The sequence below is a fragment of the Grammomys surdaster genome, unplaced genomic scaffold (assembly GCF_004785775.1).
Source record: "Grammomys surdaster isolate TR1022 unplaced genomic scaffold, NIH_TR_1.0 126048, whole genome shotgun sequence".
NCBI lineage: Eukaryota > Metazoa > Chordata > Mammalia > Rodentia > Muridae > Grammomys > Grammomys surdaster.
Genome location: NW_021620860.1, coordinates 754,810 through 777,677, shown reverse-complemented (window position 1 = coordinate 777,677; position 22,868 = coordinate 754,810). Strand labels below are relative to the sequence as shown.

At 40.0% G+C, this 22,868-nt stretch overlaps 1 protein-coding gene across 1 annotated transcript in view; it reads right to left on the bottom strand.

Annotated features, from left to right (window-relative positions):
- The window catches only part of Top2a (DNA topoisomerase II alpha), a 29,666-nt gene extending 7,325 nt beyond the window's left edge, over positions 1-22,341 (bottom strand). Inside the window, exons 1-24 of the mRNA XM_028755022.1 lie at positions 22,209-22,341; positions 21,002-21,154; positions 20,511-20,601; positions 19,859-19,922; positions 17,650-17,795; positions 16,026-16,123; positions 15,627-15,839; positions 14,481-14,654; positions 14,255-14,356; positions 14,004-14,141; positions 11,765-11,903; positions 9,533-9,690; positions 9,098-9,223; positions 8,673-8,783; positions 8,441-8,546; positions 8,236-8,345; positions 7,905-7,997; positions 6,180-6,294; positions 5,747-5,868; positions 5,153-5,301; positions 2,520-2,751; positions 2,261-2,395; positions 1,946-2,146; positions 1,126-1,321 (exon numbers count right to left, since the gene is read on the bottom strand). Coding sequence (XP_028610855.1) covers positions 1,126-1,321; positions 1,946-2,146; positions 2,261-2,395; positions 2,520-2,751; positions 5,153-5,301; positions 5,747-5,868; positions 6,180-6,294; positions 7,905-7,997; positions 8,236-8,345; positions 8,441-8,546; positions 8,673-8,783; positions 9,098-9,223; positions 9,533-9,690; positions 11,765-11,903; positions 14,004-14,141; positions 14,255-14,356; positions 14,481-14,654; positions 15,627-15,839; positions 16,026-16,123; positions 17,650-17,795; positions 19,859-19,922; positions 20,511-20,601; positions 21,002-21,154; positions 22,209-22,229 — 3,193 coding nt within the window. The 5' untranslated portion in view covers positions 22,230-22,341. The remainder of the gene's footprint in view (positions 1-1,125; positions 1,322-1,945; positions 2,147-2,260; positions 2,396-2,519; positions 2,752-5,152; positions 5,302-5,746; positions 5,869-6,179; positions 6,295-7,904; positions 7,998-8,235; positions 8,346-8,440; positions 8,547-8,672; positions 8,784-9,097; positions 9,224-9,532; positions 9,691-11,764; positions 11,904-14,003; positions 14,142-14,254; positions 14,357-14,480; positions 14,655-15,626; positions 15,840-16,025; positions 16,124-17,649; positions 17,796-19,858; positions 19,923-20,510; positions 20,602-21,001; positions 21,155-22,208) is intronic.
- Between the last annotated feature and the right edge of the window lie 527 nt (positions 22,342-22,868).

The window sequence follows — 22,868 nt, the reverse complement described above, 5'->3', positions numbered from 1 at the left end:
ATCAGAGGACAGACCACAGAAGAGGCTGTAATCTACATAATTCTCAGAAGAGAATGAAAAGTCTCCACTTCTGAAGAGCCTGGGACTCAATCCTGTTTTCTGGCTTTCACTTCAACACTTCACTGGCTAGGCTTTAAGACAGTTTGCCCACAGCTTGGTTCCCTTAGTTACAGACACACAGGGCACGTCTGTTCCCCTTTTCTAGTACTCCTCTTCCAGTGTCTGTTGCAGACAATCATGCTTTGAAAGACAGTCAAAAATCACTAGCAATATAGTTTTGGAGTACTACCAACCATCACTTAATTTGACGTAGGTTATTATTAAAACTTGGCCTGTAGACCTGGCAGGCCACAAATTCACAGGGTTTCTCTGTGTAGCCCTGGCTGTCCTGGAACTCACTCTGTAGACCAGGCTGGCCTCGAACTCAGAAATTCGCCTGCCTCTGCCTCCCAAGTGCTGGGATTAAAGGCGTGCGCCACCACTGCCAGGCTGGGCTCCATCTTCTAATCCTCCTTTTCATACCCAGATTCAGTCAAGACTCTTTTTCTACTCACTTAAACCCTGTTAATTGCTTCTGTAATTTCCAATAAAACAAAAGGCAAACATCACTAAGATTTGCCAGTTGCCAGTCTTCTGTGGTCACAAGGCATTTATAACCTTCCTTCATTCTAAGATCAGATCAGTCTCTTCATATGATCAATTAGTTATTCAAGGTTTTTTCTCAGACAAGGTCTCATGTGCTTGATGGCCTTGATTCTCCTGCTTCCCCCTCCCCAGTGCTGGGATCACAGTATGCACTATCACATGAAGTTGATGCAGGTACTGGGGTTGGACCTAGGATCCTGTCAGTATCAGGAAAGCATTCTACAGCTGTGAGAGCTACACCCCAGTCCCACTCAAGGTTTTTTAGTTCTCTAGTTTCTTCCTGTGTAAACATTAACTTTAACTGAGTGTTGATTTCTTTAGATGCTTAATTTAGGAGAATGAAGCTAATGCAAAATACATACTTAGCAAGTACAAGGCCCTGTATATGAGCTCCAGTACCAATAAAGTCTTTCAAATAACAATAAACAATCAAGGAAAAGCTATCTCAAGCATTTAGGTATTTAGTAGATATTTACATACCAATGACTATTTTGCCATCTATTTTCTCTAATATAAAGCGAGCTTGATTATTCAGTTTAGAAGATTCTGCACCAAGCATTCCTAGAAGCCATTCTTTTCTTAATCCATAATATTTAAGCCTGAGCTCAAAGAAGTCTCTTAGAATATCCAACACAGTGTCATATTTCTTTAAGCAACCTACATGGTCAAAAAGCACCTGGAAAAGAAAAGAAACATTCAAGCTATGACCAATAAATAAATTGGGTAGCCCTCATAAAAGTTGCCTGATATACTCTTTAAAATTGATATTAAAAAAATTTTTTTGTATATGGATGTTTGCTTGCATATATCTGCAACATGTGCTTTTAGCACTATCCCCTGGAGGCCAGAAGAGGACCTTGAATCACTTATGACTGAGTTAGACAGTTGTAAACTGCCATGTGGGTGCTGAGAACTGAACACAGATCCAATGGTCAAGTACTAAGTGCTCTTAACTGTTGAGCCATCTCTCCAGCCTTTCTTTTTCTTTTTGTTTTTTCTTTTTTTTGTTTTTTTGAGACAGGGTTTCTCTGTGTAGCCTTGGCTGTCCTGGAACTCACTCTGTAGACCAGGCTAGCCTCGAACTCTCGAACTCAGAAATCTGCCTGCCTCTGCCTCCCAAGTGCTGGGATTAAAGGTGTGCACCACCACCACCCGGCTAGCCTTTCTTTTTGACACAGGGTCTGACTACATAGCCCAGGATAATCTTGGAATTCATAGGGATCTCCCTATCTGTCTCCCGAGTGCTAGGATCATGATAAGAACAATTTTGAAATATTAACTCTTACAGAATAAGACATACCATAGAGTTGCAAGTGAGACTAGTCTGGAGTTTGAAGACTTTGTGTAGTCCGACTCTCTCTGCCTCTGCCAATTTTTCTTCAGTCATCTTTATGACAAACTTCACAGTGGTATCTGTATGGTATTCCCTGTAGTCAGTTATTAGAGAGGGTGTCTTCTCAGTGCCATTCAACATGGGTTCTAGAACCTGTTCTTTATATGTCTAAAAAACAAGAACAAAAACCAAAATACAATTAAACTTTGGTAAGGAGTCTCTCAACAGTCAACAGCAAAAATATCTTTTCCTCGAAAAACCAAGAACTCAATAGTTACTTACCTGGGTCCATGTTCTGATGGGAAGCTCTGAGATTTCAATGGTTGTAGAATTCAGAATAGCTACTTCGCCATTAATCACATACTGATTTGAAGCCAGTTCTTCAATAGTACCTTTGAAATTCTTATAACTTGGGAGCTAAATTAATAACAAAAAATTACATCATAAATATGTTCAGCAAACAAATCTACTTGCCCCACTCTTACTGTCCAATCTACTCAACTGAGCCTGAGGAGAAACTTCTCTAACCCAGAACACTTACCATTGGCAGAGGCTCTTCTCCGTCCAACAGCCGTCTGATATTATTTACAACTTCACGAACATCAAAGTTGGGGATTTTGCAGGACCAACCAGTACCAATTCCCTCAGCACCATTTATCAGCACCATGGGTATAATAGGAATGTACCATTCAGGTTCAACACGCTGGTTGTCATCATATAGAAACCGTAACGTGTAATCATCTTTTGTTGGAAACAACAATCGAGCCAAAGGGCTAAAGAAAGCAAAGAACATCCTTTAGAAAATGGCTCTGACACTTCCACACTCAGTTGGGCATTGTGGCACACACCTGTACTCGGTGGACAAAGATAGGCAGCTCTCTGACTTCTAAGCCAGTTAGGGAACACAGTGAGACCTTGCTTCAACACCAAACACAAACCTCTCAAGCTCAAGATTTAGTACAGGTAGACAGAAAATGAACATGTATTCCATAGGGCAGAGTACTAAAAGGAAAATGAAGCAATAAATTACTTAGGGTGCTAAGAAATGAGTGTTGTAGTAACATGTTTATAATCCTGGTACTGGATTCTGAGTTTGAGGCTTATCTTGGATATATATTAAGACTGCTTCAAAAATCTCAAATCAAAACCAAACCAAATAAAGTGGGTGCTGGGCCTGGGTAGACAGCTCAGTCCATATGCTAGCACAAGGACCTGAGTGCTCACCCCAGAACAAGCCACATTCAGTTATAACCCTTGCGCTAGACAAGTGAAAACGGTTGGGCTGGCTAGCTCACTAAGTTCTAGGAGAGGTGTTGCCTTAAAAAAAAGAAAGGGGTCCGGGCGGTGGTGGCGCACGCCTTTAATCCCAGCACTTGGGAGGCAGAGACAGGCGGATTTCTGAGTTCGAGGCCAGCCTGGTCTACAGAGTGAGTTCCAGGACAGCCAGGACTATGCAGAGAAACCCTGTCTCGAAAAACCAAAAAAAAAAAAAAAAAGGGTGGATGGCACCCAAGGTTGCTCAGACATGCATGTATGGACACAAAGAATGCTATCATGGGTAAGAACTTACAAAACAACAGAAAGAGTGTCAAAATGTGAAATATGGGCATGTGTCCATGGAAAGATGGTACTAATGCATTACTTCAGGAGTTAGTTCCACCTAGGTGAAGTATGAGTCCGTCCTATCTCTTTTTCTTCTGTGTATATATGTTGAGTATATGGGTATGTAATATGTAGTATGTGAGTGGAGTGTTAATATGGACACACATGTGGAGGTGCAAGGACAACCCTGGATGTCAGTCCTTGCCTTCTACCTTTTTGAGACAGGGTCTATGTTGTTTGTTGTTGTGATGCAGTTTACCTTGTATTGTCACCTCCCCACCCCAAGCTTACGGGATCTACTGGCTCCACCTTCCATAATGCCACCAGAGCACCGGAGTTACAGACATGTGCTAGTACCATACCCAGCTTTTATACGGGTTTTGGGAGTCAAAATTCAGGTCCTCGCTCGCTGGCTGGAGCTTTTCTCATCTGGTCATGTTTGTTTGCTGAGATACTAACTGGGAAAATAGCGAGGCGAGTGCTTATAAAGTGAAAAAAGGGTTAAGAAAGAGTCAGGGTGACTTCAAAGTTTTTTAGCCTAAACAATTAGAAGGAGAGCATGTTGTTTTTTTAATAAGGGCAATTAAAATAAAGGATTAAAAAAAAAAAAGGCTGCTGGGTGTAGTAGGGCAGCACGCCTTTACTCCCAGCACTTGGGAGTCAGAGGCAGGCAGATCTCTGAGTTCCAGAGCTACATAGTAAGAACTGATTTCAAACAAAACAAGCCAAACAACAAGAATAAAATAATGAACTTTCACTTTAACGTCTTTTGTGTGGTTTATATGTATACATGCACATAAAGGTCAGAGATCAACTTTGGGTGCCATTCCTCAGGAGCCATCCACAGTTTTCTGATTTTTGAGACAGTGTCTCTAATTTGAGGTTCCATAATTAGGCTTAGCTGGCTGCCTAGCAAATCCCCAGGAACCTGCCTGGTTCTACTTTACCAGTGTGAGGATTACAAATGTGTGCCGTTATACCCACTTTTTAAGAAGGAAAAAAAAAGCATTTTAGAGGCAGGTAGATCTTTAAATATGCATGTTTTACATTCATGTGTGTGTCTGTGTGGCTAGAGGACCAAGGAGGCCAGTTGAGGGCACCGGATCCCTTGGAACTGGAGTTACAGACATTTGTGAGCCACTAAGTGTAGGGTGGGAATCGAACCTGGGCATTCTTAGAAGAGCAGCAAAATGCTCTTAAATACTGTGGCATCTCTCTGGCCCTTATATCTGATATTTTCTTTAAAAATGTGAATTCTGGGTATGAACTCATATCTACATGTTTGTACAGCAGGCACTTTACTGACTAAGCCAATCTTACCCCAGATGTGGTTTTGGAGGATTTGTGTATGTATACATTTTTTTGGTTGGAAGGGGTCTTTTGGGGTTTTTTTTTGAGATAAAAGTGTGTTGAAGGAGCCCTTTCATAGGCCAGTGTTTAGGGTGCACAGTGGTTGACAACTGCTAAGTGTCGTTGCAAAGGTGAAGTTGAGGCTGAAAACTGATTAGTCTTAACATTGAATGGTTTATCCTTTGATTTCATATTGCTTCAAGTCACTAAAAGCAAACTCACCTGAGCATTGTGAAGATGTACCTAGGACTAGCTGAGTCCTTGCCACCATGCAGCCTGGTACCAAACTGACCAATGGGCTGTAAAAGGTTCAAATTATTGCTACCCACAAAATTCTGAGCCAAATTAATAATGGTCATCATCAGTGACATCTGTGAGGGAAAGAGCAATCGTTACTTTGATCCAAAGATGAAAACAAATGTGTGTCTGTGTGTCTTCACTACTTCAATAAAGTTACACAGTCTTATACGGCTGTGAGGTTTAGATGCTTAGTGATCTTTCCAAGAAAAATAGATGGCAGAAAGGGTACCCAAACATAAGACTTCAAGGTGTCTAAACTTACATCATATCGTAATATCAAATCATACTAAAAAACTATGAACATAACTTGGCAGACAAATATCCCAATAGGAATATTATTTCTAGAAACAGAACTACTAGTTAAAGGGTAATCATATTTTAATTTTGAAAGATTTTACCAAGCTGTTCCCTATTACGGATATAGCAGTGTACACTTGTACCAAATGTGTTTCAAAAATAACTTTCAATTATTTCTGCTCTAAGGCATTCTGGGAGTGTTAAAGACTGTGGGCTTACCTCACCATGGTGATAAGAGGACATTTCTGCCACTGACCCAGCTAACTGGGCAACCTTTACTTCTCGCTTGTCATTCCGTTTGAAACAAGTAAACAAAACTTTTCTCTGACCTGGTTTCAAACCTTTAAAATGAAAGAACAATTATTAGCATTCTCAATTCACCATTTTCTGGACATCAGTCACCATTCTATGATAAAAACAGACTAAACCAGCTGGGCGGTGGTGGCGCACGCCTTTGATCCCAGCACTTGGGAGGCAGAGGCAGGCGGATCTCTGAGTTCGAGGCCAGCCTGGTCTACAGAGTGACTTCCAGGACAGCCAGGGCTACACAGAGAAACCCTGTCTTGAAAATAAAAAAAACAAGAACAACAACAACAAAAAAAAAAAACCAAAAAAAAAAAAAAAAAACCCAGACTAAACCATTGGCACTTACCATCGACCATAGATGGGATAGATCTTTCATTATCAGAGTTTGAAAAGAGGATAAGTTCCTTGTTTATGAAGTCATTATAGGTCAGGTAAGTAGTGCTTTGTCCATACAAATAATCCTAAGGGATCAAAGACAGTATTACAGGATCTGATTGAAAATAAACTACTGGTTTTAACAACACTTAATACAAAAATAAAAACATTCAGAACTATCATTTGTCAGAACTATCTTTTCTTAAATGCTTGAAAAACAATAGGTGTGTTGTTACAAGACCATTAAATGCCATAGTGTTCCACAGAAGGGTCAATTACCGTCGGCTGTCTGAGGTCTCCTCTAGATCTGCCCATTTAGCTAGCTGTCCATAATTTTTTTCATTCATTAGAGACTAGAATCCCTGTAACCACACATTTCTTCCTTCTTCATTTGTTTGAGAATTCTTTTGACAACTTTTCAAAATGCTGGCAGGATTTGTTAGAACTTGGTTTCAATGCTGTGTGTATATAAGTGAATTCCTCCATAAAATACTCAAAACATCAAGCATTAACTGAGAGAAGCCTGAGTTGATGCTTCTGTCTTTTTGTAATTGAGAACATTCTATCACCAAAATGTCTCCTGTTTTTCTGTCTTAATTGATTTGAATTCTATTCAGTATATTGTATGAATTAACTGTATTTGCTTATTTATATTGTATATATTCTTTATTGTAATAATAAATATTCCATAATTTAAACAACAACAACAACACCCAAAAAACAATAAGTGAGCTGGAAAGTGGTGGCACATTCCTTTAATCCCAGTGCTCAGGAGGCAGAGGACAAGTAGATCTCTTCTCTGTGAGTTCAAGGCCTGCCTGGTCTACAGAGCAAGTTTTAGAACAGCCAGGGACAAACAGAAAAACAATGAAACAATCAAAAAAGAAAAAAAAAAAAAGGTTCATGAGGTTGCTGCTGCCTAACATTGCAGTGTGTAAGACATTAAACTTTTTTTTTGTCTCAGGAGAGTAGTACTGAGAATGAAACTCAAGGCTTCCTACACAAGGCCAAGCACTCAATCTCAGCTGTAGCTCCAGCCCTTTAAAATTTCATTTTTTTTTTTTTAAACTTATTTTCTAGCCCAAGCCTGGCCTGGTTGCTTGTCAAATAAATACTTCATACTACACACAATGGCACATACTTACAGGTGACAGACTAAATGATAAATGTTTATAGCAGCATCAGCATAAACGTATAAGAAATGTCTTGCCAGGCCAGGCAGTGGCGGAGCACGCCTTTAATCCCAGCACTCAGGAGGCAGAGGCAGGCGGATCTCTGAGTTCAAGGCCAGCCTGGTCTACAGAGTGAGTTCCAGGAGAGCCAGGGCTACACAGAGAAACCCTGTCTCGAAAAACCAAAAAAAAAAAAAAAAAAAAAAGACTATATTGCCAGGCGGTGGCCTTGCCTTTGATCCCAATACCGGGAAGCAGAGACAGGTAGACCTGTGTGAGTTCAAAGCCAGCCTAGTCTACAAAGCAAATTCCAGGACAGCCAGGGCTGCCCAGAGAAACCCTGTCTGACAAAAAAAAAAAAAAAATTCACTGCCTTCATAATCTCATTGGGCTAGTATTATATACTATAGTTATTACATCAAACTTTTTACTGAAAATACTATTTAGTAATTTTAATTTGGTGTAACATCAATTGTAAAGTCAATTAAATAGCATATTTTATGAGATATATTTAAAACTCTTACATCAGGAAGGCCAAGTAACTTCCGTTGTCTTCTATCTTCCATGAAATTAGTTAACCATTCCTTTCGGTCATCAACTTGTTTTTTACTGAAGGCCTACAAATTAGAAGGTGGGAAAGATGTCACTGATACTTACTGGTTCCATCTTTTCTATACAAAAGAAACATCAAAAGTCTCATTTTCTAAAGTATCTCATTTTGTCACTAGGCTATGCTTACCAGAAACATTTTATTTCATAACAAACTTTTCTCTGGGAGTTTTGCTGCTGTAACTGAGCACACTGATAGTGACCCCTGAAGGCAGAGTGTACACGTACAGTATGACTCCAACTCACCAGGCTGATTGCAGCGTCATCTTCAGGGCCAGAGTATTTGAATTGAATACGATGTCGTTTCATATCTGAAAAATATTCTTTAGCTTCCTTGGATGTGCTGGTGCCCAAACCTGTAGCAGTAAACAAAGCAAGCACAGCAGGTAAGTTCCCCCGTGTAGCCTCACATGACAAAGCTGAGGACTCCTATGTGGGATTCATTACAAACCTTTGTAGTATTTGACTTTCCATTTTTTATGATTTGGAGTAGTACTCTTCCATTCTTCAAACTCGGGAAGACTATAGAACGCCACTTCTTGCTTGTTTTTGGACACCTATGGTAAAGATCACACCTCTATAGCTTTGCATATTGTATGGGTACATAACATAGCCAGAGTCACAGGTACACCCAGTATTGAGCATGGGCCATAGCGTCTTTTTGCATCCTCAAACATTTATACCTTTACAATGGGAGTGATAAATTCTTCTAGAAAACGATGTCGCAGAAGAGATGGCCAATTGTGATGGATAAAATTGATCAGCAAGCCTTTGATATGGGAACCATCTTGGTCCTATAAATATTTGAAAAGCCAAAGCACAGAGAACTGTTTAGAAATAAAATTATCACTGATGGGCAATTTCTCAAAAATTCTTCTATGCAAATTAAACTTACTTATCTTGTACATGTGATATATGATGATGCTAGCATATCTGATTGGATATTTACTAGAGATAAAGGGCAAAGCTTTTAGTAGTATCTTTTTATGACAGGGAAATAAGTGTACTAGTAAGACTTGCTTGCAGTTCCAGCCATTCTGTGGGCTGTGGGAGGTGAACAGCTGAGCCCACACATTTGACACCAGTTTAAACATCTGACAAATCTGACCTGATCTGTCATAATCATGATCTTCCCATAACGAAGAGTTTTCAATGAATCTTCATCTTCATAGTTTTTCTTGTACTGAAGACCCACAATCTTGATGATATTGTTAATTTCAGCATTTTCCATGATCTGAAATGTGTTTGAAAATAAAGAGATAAAATCATAGGCTCTGCTTGAGTGTTTATAAGCCTCAGTAATTTGAATCATTACTTTACACATTAATAAATCAGGTCTGTTAAGATGCCAGTGAGTGAGGAAACAAAATACAAGCATGGACTCCTGCACTATAAACTAGATAGAGAGCCCATTCCTTGCCCCCAGCACTTCTGCAGTGCTGGGGATTAAACACAGGGCCTTGAGCATTCCAGACAAGGGTTGTGTCACCGAGTTACACTCTAGGCCCTAGGTTCTGATTCTAAAAGTAGTGTAATCACCTACCTGTTTATGAGAAGCTTCTCGTACATTGAGCATTTTTCCTCTAAGAGGGAACACCCCATATTTGTCTCTTCCAACCACCCCAAGGCCTGAAACTGCCAGAGTTTTGGCTGAGTCTCCCTCAGTCAGGATAAGTGTGCATTCAGTAGAGTTTCGGCTCCCTAAAATAAAAACATACAAATTAATTTTAGCACATTTAACTCAATTTCAAACATAATCATTTAAACACACTGTCAATAAACTATAATAAAGCAAAATAATGCATAACAAATTATCTTAAAAGTAAAGTGTTGCTGGGTAGTGGTGGCGCATGCCTTTAATCCCAGCACTTGGGAGGCAGAGGCAGGTGGATTTCTGAGTTCGAGGCCAGCCTGGTCTACAGAGTGAGTTCCAGGACAGCCAGAGCTCCACAGAGAAACCCTGTCTCGAAAAACCAAAAAAAAAAAGAAGAAGAAGAAGAAGTAAAGTGGATTCAACAATTACATATGTGTATATGTATAATAATGCATGTATGTGTAACATGGAGGTCAGAAAATGGTGCTGGATCTTTAAAACTGGAATTGTGGATGGTTATGAGCCACAATTTGGTTGTTCAGAAACTGAACTTGAATCCTCTGCAAGAGTATCAAGTATTCTTAACTGTTGAACCAACTCTCCAGCCCTGGTCCCTCATATTCGTATTTTTTCCAGTTAACAATCATAATAAATTAATACAATAGTGCACCTTATCTATGGTTTGCTTTCAAAAAATTTTTTTATTATTATTTTGAATTATATGTCTGTCAGGGTTTATATGTGTGAGTCCCCACAGAAGTCAGAGGCACTGGATTCCCCTGGAGCTGGAGTTACAGAAAGTTGTGAGCCATCAACATAAGTACTGGGAACCCACTGAGGGTCCTTTCAAGAGTAGTAGTACAGGCTCTTTAAAGCTAAACTATCTCTCTAGGCCTTAAGGTTTTACTTTCCACATTTTCAATTAACAATAGCCCGAGAATATCAAGAGAAAATTCACACCCAATTATGACAGCTCGTGACTGTAAGCCCAGAATTTTAGAGAATAAGATCCTGAATTCAAAACCTGCCTGAGTTACATAATACAATTCTGTCTCAAAAAACCTAAAACAGAGCCCACTAGATACTCCTTGCTTCCAAACTCGACAACCTGGGACCTGCATGGTAAGGGGAGAAAAACCATTTTTGCAAAGTTGTCTTCTGACCTCTGCACATGTGCTGTAGCATACATACAAATTTTAAAAGGTTCAAGACATAACATCTCATTAGGGCTGTTCCTGCAATTCTGCCTGGACATGAGTCATTACTTTCTCCAAGTGCTCATACACTAGTCGTCCGTTAGTCACTCAGCAGACTTCTCAGTTACCAGATCATTTGTCTTGGCCCCACAGTACTTGGATGAAAATTCAAATAATTATTAATGTAGTAAATAAATGTAATGTCACAATGCTTATATTATTCATCTTTCACTATGTAGCTCTGCCTGGCCTAGAACACACGGTATGAGCTAGGGCGGCCCTGAGTGTAGAGATCTGCCTGGCTGTGTAATACCATGTATGAACTTATTCATGATATAACATTTCCCAGAATCTTCCTTCATAACGGCCAGTGCAGTACAATAAGACACGATTATTACAGCACACATGGCTTAACTCTTCTATCAGCTGCAATCACTGTGCTTTTATCTTAAGTATAAGAAAAATATGGTACAATAGAGGTTGGTATTATCCATGGTTTCTGGAATTCACCGAGGCTTTAGGAATATATCCCCATAAAAATAATGAAGTATTGTAACCTTTTTTTCCCCCCAGAGACAGGGTTTCTCTGTGTAGCCTGGGCTGTTCTGGAACTCACTCTGTAGACCAGGCTGGCCTCGAACTCAGAGATTTGCCTGTCTCTGCCTCCTGAGTGCTGGGATTAAAGACATGTGCCACTACCCCCAGGCCTAACATTTCAATGTCTTAGACTAATGCCTCATAATATTTATGCTGTTGTTGGATATTCATCTGATATTATATTATAAATACTTGCTAGGCAGATCACTGTATTTTCTATAAAATCATCTCAGTATTATTTAAAAAGCCACAAGTTTAAAATAACCTAAATATTCAATAAGAAATTGATTAATTTTTTTTAAGAGAGCTATTCTGCTGAACCTTATAAGTATTAAGAGAAAAACACCCATGATATGCTGCTGTCATTGAAAAAATGTTAGATGTGTACCTGCATCATTGGCATCATCAAGTTTGGGGATTCCTTTGATTCTGTTATGTTTTACAGCTGAACACTTCTTGTTTAATTGGATTTGGGCCTTAAACTTCACCCAGTTTAGTATGCTTTCGACAATACCACAACCAATTGCCTTCAAAACAAAAACATTCACATTAGGAAAGGAAGATTCAGTCAAATATAGAATATATATAAGTCCACAGGAAAATAAGATACCTCAAAAGACTTAGGTATAGTAGCATAAACTATTGACCCTAGCATTTGGCTGGTAGAGGCAGGTGGATTTCTGTGAGTTTAAGACCAGCCATCATTATCTAATGAGATCATATTTCAAAAAACAGCCAAACCACAAAGCAAAAAACCCCTCAAAATTGCAACATTTCTAGACTGGGTGTGGTGTGTGCAACATAGTAACCCTGGGTCTCTCCATGTTAGCTGTTATCAGTAAGGAAGCTGGTTCCTCTCGGCTCATTCAGTATTTTTAATGAACTTAGGCTGTGCCTGGCACTGAGCTACTTGTTGGTGATACAGTGGTTAAATTAGGACAAGGGAGATAGCTTATGGATATAAGTATAAGGGCTTATTGTACAGAAACCAAGCAAATACCAGAGAGATATGGCAGTCTACCTCTGATCCCAGCCTTGAGAGAGGAGACAGGCTATCTCCAGTGCAAACTGCCTACCTAGTGAGACAAGCCATACTGGCCACCTCTAAGTTTGACTGAGAGACCCTGCCTCATGAATTACGTGGAAGAGTGATCCAGAATAATTCCCAAGTTCAACCCAGGTGTCTACATCCATGCACATCTCTCACACACATGTATGTGCCAAAAGAAACAAAACATGCACACACATATGCACACTACATGCACATGAAAACAGAGACACAAACAAGCCATGTTTGTGTTTTCATGTATTCGAAGGTATAACACAAAAGCCAAATAAGAAATTACAAGTAGTGCAGGCCTTTAACCCCAGCATCTGGGAGGCAGAAGCAGGAAGATTTCTGTGCTTACAAGGCTAGCCCCTGGCCTACAGAGCAAGTTCCAGAACAGCCAAGGATACACAGAGAAACTCTGCCTCAGGGGGAAAAAAAGAAAGAATGAAACAATAAAAAATATTAAGAAATCACAGTTGTGATGAGTTATGATTGAGAAGTCTGCTATATGGTAATAATGTAAGTTCAATGTGATACTGGAACTAATTTAGCTGAAAGAAGAACGTAAAGGCTTTCAATAAGGAAGGAAGTTAGATTTTTCCTGAGTGGAAGATATTGAAGATTTTCAAGAAGGAAACCAGAGATGTCACTCAAGAGCATTGTAGGGAAACCTGGAAGCAACAAGAAGGTTGAGAAGCTGTTACAGTAATCTGAAGAAGAGGTAGCACTGGGAGGCTAAGGAAATGTCGAAAAGATGCACCTTAATGGTTAGACTGGAGGAGAGGAAAACAGAGGAAGCAACTACTTTTACTCTTTTATTGATGCTTTAAAACTAAGAGTTTAGGGGCTGGAGAGATGGCTCATTGATTAAGAGCACTGACTGCTCTGCCAGAGGACTCAGGTTCAATTCCCAGCGCCCACATAATGACTCACAACTGTCTATAACTCTAGTTCCATGGGATTGGACACCTTCTCGTAGACATACATGTATGCAAAATACAAATGCACATTAAAAAAAGAAAAAAACCTAACAGCTTTGTTTGATGGAGAGCAAGGTTCCTTGTAGGAGGATGAGTATTGAGTAACTACTTTAAACACAAAACGATGGTGATAGCATCTGAGTAAGACTGGGAACCTGTCAGCTCAGGGCCAGGAATGGTGGTATACCACTTAACCCTAGCACTAGTGAGGTACAAGGTAAGAGGACCTTGAGTTAGAGTCCAGCATGGGTTTATACAAAGCTAGACCCTGTGATCTGACTATGATCTGGAAGCATGAGCTGAATTAATCCTGTCCTCCCAAACTTGTTTCTTGGTCACAGTGTTTTTGTCAGAGCAATAGAAACCCTAACTAGGACAAGTTGGTACCAGGAGTAGGGTATTGCTGTGACAGGCCTGACCATGTTTTTGTTTAGAGGAAAAGTTTCTGTGGTCATGATGTCTCTTCACAGCAATAAAACCCAAACTAAGACAGAAGTTTGGAAGAAGAATAGTTCAGCAGGCACTCACTGTTTCTGTAGAGTGGAGGATAATGAAAAATAAGACATTTCTATCTTAATTTTCATGTAGGTACTCACAGCTTTGATGAATTTTTCACTTAATTGACATGTTGATCCAAAGCTCTTGGCTTGTAAAGTCATGTTTTCTTTTGTTTGTGAGTCAAAGGTTGGGTTTTCAATTAAAGCATTTACAAAAATCCACATGTGATTTTTCACCTGCAACAAAAGATGACTCTATGTCTTTGTGCATGTAAAGCAGGGGTTCTACCCTGAGCTGCACCCAGTCCTTCATCTTCCGGTGTTAGAAAGGGAAGCTGACAAAGGCATACCTGATGAGCCTTCACTGCAACGCCGCCCTTGTTCTTCTTTTTTACTACCTCAACGAGTTTACTCACAATCTGATCAGCTACATAGTCAACATGTCTGCCACCCTAAAGAAAAAAAAAGACATTTAAAAACTCCTCAAATTTGTAACTGTAAACATTATTTAGACAAAGGTTTAAACCCACTTTATATTATACAGTAAAAAAACTAGTAAGAATTCTCAAAACTTACCTTAGAAGTAGCGATGCCGTTGACAAAGCTAATCTGCTGAAAGCCTTTCTCGCTCATTGTTAAGCACACTTCCCATCGTGGATTTACTTGTTCATGTACCACCTTCAGGGAGTTCCCAGTTTCATCTACCTTATCCTTCAAATACATATCCACATAACTACGGAACCCTTTTACCTGCATAGGAATTAAAGAAGGGATTGTTAAAATAAGATAATGGGAAACTTAAACAGACAAACAACAGTAGAAAATAAAATCAATAATGAACTGGGAGAGGCTGAAGAGAGGCTCAAAGAGTACTTGTTACTCTTGAATAGGACCAACATTACACCTCTGCACCCATACAGAACTCCACAACTCTCTTTAACTTCAGTTCCAAGGAATCTGATGACCTCTTCTGACCTCCTTGGGCACCAAGCATTCTCATGGGATGTACATACATGTGTGCCAAGTAAATCATTCACACATATAAAATAAATACATTTAAAATAAAGAAAATGAGGATTATAATTTTTAAATTTTGAAACCTTAGCTTTTGTGTATGTGAAAGAGGTGGAGAAGGGAGATTAAAAGAGGGTATGCATGTGCCATGGTATGCACAGAGGTGAAGAAATTTATGATTCAGTCATTCCTCCAAGATGTGCTCCAGAGAATAGAACTCAGGTAGTCAGGTTTAATCCCTGGGACCCACATGGTAGAAGAGAACTGATTTGTACAAAACTGTCCCCTGACCTCCACACACTTCTAGGGCATGTAGTATGTTCTATGCACATGCACACACAAATAAATGTATAAAAAAGTCTCATGCGTACATACATGCTGTACACATACTTACACAGTCCAGGCAAAAACCCACATATATAAAAAACCCCAAATAATCTTTATAAACAAGGCCAACCTGGTCTACATAGTGGAATTCTAGGCCAGCCAGAACTACAGTGACAGTGTGTCTCAAAAACAATAAATAAAGATTCTTTCACTAAGCTTAAAATGAGATGATTTTGAAAAACTATGCTAGTCTAGTCTTTTTTTTTTTCAGGAACTTATTTGAGACATAATAAAAAAAATGTGGGTGGAAAACAAATTGTGCAGTTGACAATGTTGATCATGAATTCCTTTTGCAGCCTGTATTCCCGGAAAAATACTCACTGGCAGCCTATTTCCATTAAGAAAGACTTTGATATCTTTAGTGGAACCAGCGACATCATATGCTCTTCTGACCATCAGTGCAACGATATCTTTGTCCAGGCTTTGCATTTTAAACTTAGATAAGTCAGGCTGGAAGGTGATACACGTATAATCTTCTCCACTAAAGGGCTTGAGTTCCATGTCACCAGCTCTCCCCATGTTATCCATCCATGTCTATGGCAGTAAAGAACAGGAAAGGTGAAAAAGACAATTCATTTCATAAACAAACTAGAGGTAAATCATTGTATAGGTTCTGGAAAACAACTTTATGTAGCTTAAAAATTGTTCAATGTTATCATTATTGATATTATAAATGACTGTGCTTTAATTTAACAAATCACAAGATACCTATTTACTTACCTGTTTGAACATTTTCTTGTATTCTTTACTGGCTGTTTCCACAGTAAATTTGGTGCTGAATATGTTACACAGTTTAGCTCCATAGCCATTTCGACCACCTAGGCAAGTAAATGTATAACACTATTTTATCATTACTCAACTAAATTTCTTTTCTTATGTTTATTTTCTTTGTGAATACTAGAATGTGAACATTGCCTTGCCCATGGCAGGCCATCAATCTACTATTGAGCTGTATCTCCTGAGTTCACACAACTTTAGGATTTTGAGGGGTGGGAAAGGAGGGGCTTGCCTGCATGTGCAGAACCCTGAAACGGTGCCTGACCTGCTAGGACTGGAGTCACACATAGTTGTGAAGCACCATCCGGGTGCTGGGAATTGGACCTGGCAAACGCTCTAACTGCAGAGCCATTTCTCCAAGTTCTTCAGTTTTCTTAATTGTTGGCAAAGCTATTACATATAGTTTACTGTATTTACTAATCAATTTCCTTCCTCTCCCCCTTTTTCCTTTGTTTTTTGAGACAGTTTCCTCTGTATAACCCTGGCTGACTTAAGACTCGCTCTATAGACCAGCAGGCTGGCCCCTCACAGTGGCACCTGCCTCTGCCTCACGAGTGCTGGATTAAAATGCACACCATCAAGTTCAGCCGTCTCCTTTTGAGTCTCATTATGTAGCCCTTGCCTGGTGTGGAACCCACATACATAAAACATTTAAGTCTTTACAAAATTTTTAAGTTTTCCTTTAATAAAGTTCTTCCTTTTATTGAGAGTGGTGGTGCACACCTTTAACCTTAGCAGTTGGGAGACAGAGGTAGAAACATCTCTGTGAGTAGATTTCTTCCTGTCTCTCTATTTCCTTGTGATGGTTTGTATATGCTTGGCCCAGGGAAAGGCACAATTAGGAGGTGTGGCCTTGTTGGAGTGGGTGTGCCACTGTGAGTGTGGGCTTATACCCTTGCCCTAACTGTCTGGAAGCAAGTCTTCCTCTAGAGGCCTTCAGGTGAAGATGTAGAACTATCAGCTTCTCCCACACCATGCCTGCCTGGATGCTGCCATGCTCCCACCTTGATGATAACGGACAGAACCTCTGATCTTGTAAGCCAGCCCCAATTAAATGTTGTTCTTATAAGTTGTCTTGGTCATGGTGTCTGTTCATGGCAGTAAAACCCTAAGACACTCATCTTTTTCTTTAGGTTTTTCGAAACAGGGTTTCTTTTTGTAGCCCTGGCTGTCTTGAAACCAAGACCAGCCTGATCTACACAGTAGAATTCTAGGCCAGCCAGAGCTACAAAGTGAGCCTTTACTTCCTAATCACTATATCCAGCTTATTCCCATATTAAAATTTGTATTAAACTTTATTTGTATGAGTGTCTTGCCTGTATGTATGTTAGTGCACCATATGCATGCCTGGTCCCACAGAGGTTAGAAGAGGACATCAGATGTCGCTATACATCTTAGGTGCTCACAACTGAACCTGGGTCCTCTCAGAGAGGAGCCAATTCTCTTAATCACTGAGCCATCTCTCTAGTCCCCTAATTCCATATTAGTAACCCTTACACCACAGACAGTGATTTACAGAATGTGCTTTTTTCTTAGCCACAAGCATTCCTTTCTCCCCGTACTCTACCTGTCACTTTCTTCTCATCATCGTCATAGTTACTGGAGGTTAGGAGCTGTCCAAATATGAGAGCTGGGACATACATTTTCTCAACTTTGTGTTCAACAACAGGAATGCCTTTTCCATTATTCCATATACTAATTAAATTATTTTCTCTGAGAAAAGATACAAAATTTTATTATATAACAAATGTTAATTTAATGCTTAATATTTAAAAATAAACTACATAAATCTACAACTGTATTTTGGTGTGACTCCCTCTGAAGCTGGTTAGCATGGTCAGTCTTTTCCACCATGCAGGGTTGGGAACAGAAACCTTTTCCAACACCTGGGTAGACACTGATAATGCTGAAAAAACACGAAATTTAAAAATATTAGGATAAACAAAAGAAAATTAATTATGCTAACGGAAAAGGATAAAAATCAGGAAATAATACCATTTTTAAGAGGATCATCTGTATGTCCCTACTTCCTTTAGTGTTCCCACCCAATTAAGAACACTGAAGAGAATTAAAAAGGAAAAATATTACCCATAATAAACATTCCTGCTTACTAACAAAATATTAAAGTCACTCAGACTTTTAATTTTTTATTGTCTCTAGGTACCTGTACCTATTTGCACATATGCCCACATAGCTTAGAGGCATTGAACTTCCCACTCCAATGTGGGTGCTGGCAGCCACACTCAGGTGCCTGTACAAGAACACTAAGTTCTCTAAACTGATCCATGTCCCCAGCCCAGTTACTAGGACTTTCATCTTAGTTATTTTGGGTTAATTCTCAGAATACAAATAATACTGGTTTAATATTACCTGTAAAAAAACAAAAACAAAAACTATTAGTTAAAACCAGAAATATAAACCAAATTATTCTCTCCTACTAGCTGCGAGCTTGCTGTCTCAATAGCATCATCAAAAAAGAAATAACAACAACTTTCACATAACCGGAACAATTATTGCAAATGCTAGCTGAAGTTCTGCACTATATCAACCATGACTGCATGACTAAGAATCATGTCTATAAATTATTTTGAAATGGTTCAGCACAAACATGTTAATTTGTTTTGGGACAGGGTCTCAAATTCTAATTGTGTGGCCTGGAACTCACAGAGATCTGCCTGCCTCTTCCTGATGCCGTCACCACATCTGTTATGTTTTTGTAGTCCTGAGTCTGGACTACACACATGCTACCACCATGCTAGACTCTCAGACCTCTTTTTTTTTTTTTTTGGTTTTTCGAGACAGGGTTTCTCTGAGTAGCCCTGGCTGTCCTGGAACTCACTCTGTAGACCAGGCTAGCCTCGAACTCTCGAACTCAGAAATCCGCCTGCCTCTGCCTCCCAAGTGCTGGGATTAAAGGCGTGCGCCACCACCGCCCGGCTTTTTTTTTTTTTTTTTTTTTTTTTAAGATTTATTTATTTATTATGTATACTGTTCTGCAGCCATGCATGCCTGCAGGCCAGAAGGCACCAGATCTCATTATGGGATCTGGGATTTTCAGCCACCATGGGGGTGCTGGGAATTGAACTCAGGACCTCTGGAAGAGCAGTCAGTGCTGTTAACCACTAGGCCACCTCTCCAGCCCTCTCAGTCCTTTTTTTTAACTTTAAACTTTTATTTTGGGACAATTTTGGGACATGGTCTCAATACATTGCTCAGGCTGGCTTTAAGCTTTTGTGTTCCTGCCTCAGCCTCCTAAGCAGTTGGGATTACAGGCCTATAGCACCAGGCCCGACTAGAAAACATTGGTGTTCATCTTTAATCATAGCAGAGGCATGCAGACCTCCAAGCTTGGCCAGCATACTGAAGTTACATAGCAAGTCCCACAGTAGCTAGAGCCACACAGTAAGACCCTGCCTACCAATTAACAAACAAGCCCCCCCCCCCCGAAAAAAAAACTACTGGTAAATATTAGTTTTAATTTTTTAATTGTTGGGTACCCACAGGCTACTCATTTTAGAATCCTGTCTTTCTGTATTAATTCAAATTTTATTTTTTGTTTGTTTTTTGAGACAAGGTTTCTTTGTGTAGCCCTGACTTTCCTGGAATTAGCTTTGTAGACCAAGTTGGGCTTGAACTCAGAGATCAGCCTGCCTCTGCCTCCCAAAACTGCTGAGGTTAAAAGTGTCTGCTACCATGATCAGCAGCTATCTTCACTAGTGATCAAAGCAAGTATAACAAAAAATATGAGCTTTAGCAAACACAAAGCTTCCACTCACGGATCAATTGTGACTCTAATACACGACATTTTTGGGTCCCTTTGTTTGTTATCAGCAGCATTAACTGTAAGAAAATAAAATACACATTTAGAAGACATTTAAGTGCTTTACAACACATTAGCTCTATAATAAAGAAAAATACACTCATAAGTAACAAAAAATGCCATTAACAAGGCATTAGTTTATAGCACTTTTTATTAAGACAGAATCACTAGCATTTCATGCTGACTTTGAACTTGCTACATGGTGGAGAATAACCATGCAGGTTTTCCTGCATCTATCTCCTCTGCATTGGAATTAACACCTTGCTGGTTTATTATAGCAATAATATAATAGTTCCTAGTACTATTTCCAGAGGAAAACTTAATTTTCTGGACTTTATTGTACTGTTTCTTATCTTTTTTCGAGGTAGAGTTTAACTGCCCCGGGACTCAATATGTAGATCAAGTTGACTTTAAATCCAGACATTTGCCCACCTGTACCTCCAAGTGCTGGGACTAAAGGTGTGAGCTGCCACATGTAGCCTGCCTGCCTCACTTGACCACTAATCACTTAAAATGCAAGGAGCAGGAGCTATGTCTGCAGAGGGTTTTGGTATGAATGATACTTAGGAACTTAACCAGCAGATCTTTATATAAAAATATTTACTTACCTAGAATCTCATCAAAGATTTTATACAAACCAGGAACAAAAGTGACTTCCCTGTAATTAATGCCAACATCTTCATCGTAAACCCACATTGGCTAGAAAAGGCAAAGAAAGTTATTTATTTATTGTTTGTTCATTAATACTCTAGCTTTTTCTTTTTATCTTTTTGGGGACAGTGTCTCACTATGTAGCACTGACTGGCCAGAAACTGGGTAGACCGACCAGGCTGGCCTTAAACTCAGATCCACCTGCCTCTGACTCCTGAGTGCTGAGATTAAAGGCATGCACCAACACATCCAGGAGTAAAGTCTTCTAGAACAAATGTTAAAACACACACACACACACACACACACACACACACACTCACACAGAGTCTGCTGTATATGCATGAATGATGGATTAGTTCCAGTGACAGTAAGTAAAGTAAAAAACAATAACCTGACAAAGTATGTCATGTAACAATAAAGCAAGCGCACTCAGCTAGCTTGGTTTTACCTGGGTCACTAACTCCACAGAGCCAATGTAGGTATCTGGGCGGAGCAGTATATGTTCCAGTTGTGTTTTTTTCTGATAGATTCTTTCAACAGACAATCTTTTCTTGCCATCTTCATTCTTCTTTTTGTTCATTAACATATTTTCATTTACGGGCTAGTCATTAGGGGAAGTAAAAATAAACTGAATTTTAACCACAAGTTTATCAGAAGTGGTCAACAAAATTATCTGCAATAATAATAAACTCAATACACTATATCACAATCTGTCCTCTGTAGGTACTGGTAGAGTCTACATAGTTTTGAACAAACAATTCAATTAAAATCCTTGTAACTAAGTTCTATGATTTGAGCATGTGTGGTGCTGGGGACTGAATCCAAGGCCTTCCTTGCACATGCTATGTAAATGCTCTGACCACTGAGCAAAATCCCCAGACCTGTTCCCCTGCCCCCACCCTCACCCCCTTTGCTGTTTTTGAAATGGAGTCCCATTAAGTAGCTTAAGTCATCCTCCTGCCTCAGTCTCTGGAGCAGCTGCCATTCCAGGCCTCCTCAACTAGGTCTGGCTACAGGTGTCCGTTTAAATAGGTATTTTATTTCAGAAGGTATGGACATTTCTCCCTTGAATAATATTTTTATGTCATCGATGAACTACACTCAACTTCTTTCATCTAATGGGAAAATATTTACGAGTGCCCTCACATTCTTGTGCAGATTACAGATGATGTTACCCAGCCTTAGTAGTTGGGATGCTAGCAATGCAAAACCCTTGGCTACATTCACATCCTGAAACTGGACTTTTTTGAGCCACTCAGTCGACCAGCTCCTCAGTGGGAAATGTCATGCTCTGCACCTTCCGAGATGAATTATTCAAATCAACCAGGGAAGAAAAGAGGACCACTAAATTCAAGTAGAAGCCGGCTGGAAGTCACACAGGGGCCATTAGAATATAGACCGATAACAGGACGAGTTGAACCTGCCCCCACAAACAATAAAAACACAACACTCAAGAAGCCAGATTAGATTATAGATATCATTTCGTAAAGAGCTTCACCCTGTCCACGACCCCTCAAGGCCCAGAAGATGGGGCTGACTGGATCCCAGCGGGTCGCCGGCCCGCCCTCGGCACAGGGGCCTCAACTCTCGCCGCCAGCCATGAACGCAGAGGCCGCGTAAAGGCTCTACCACCCGGCCCCATCCGCGAGATGTACCTGCAGCGGGGACAACTCCATGGTGACAGTCCTGAAGGGGCTCGAGAATCCTGAAAGCGACAAAAACCAGTGGGAAACGCTAGGCGACCCGCGACCAGGACGCTCCTGCACAGACGCGCGTCGGTTAGGAGAGCTTCCCTAGTTTCATTTGAAACTTCATCTAGCCCGCCCAAAGCAGATGACCCAATCACCGACTGGCTCTCATTTGCTCTGTTTACAGCAACCAATCGTAGACGGTCTTTTACTCATACTGAATTGGCTCCCTTTTCGAATGAACCAATTAGGTAAAGGGAGGCGGGAGAATCCTCAAAATGGACCAATAGCAATTGTAGCTGGGACTGACAAGGAATCTGACCAATGAGGAAGGTCCATGTGCTCTGACAGAAACTCTGGAGAAGGCATTTTGGAAGTGCAAACCCGCTGACTAAGCTGCCCTCCTGAATAAAAAACTAGAAAACCGGTGCTCTTTCTTTATTTCAGATTCGTTGAGATTACAGAGATCCTCTCTTAATCCTAGGATGAATTTTTCCTTTTTTTTCTTCGTACCGAGGAAACAACGCCAGCTCTCCAGTAAGGTTAACTAAGGCAGCGGTTCTCAACCTGCAGGTCGTGACCCTTTTGGTGGTCGCAAATCAGATTTTTACGTCACAATTCATAACT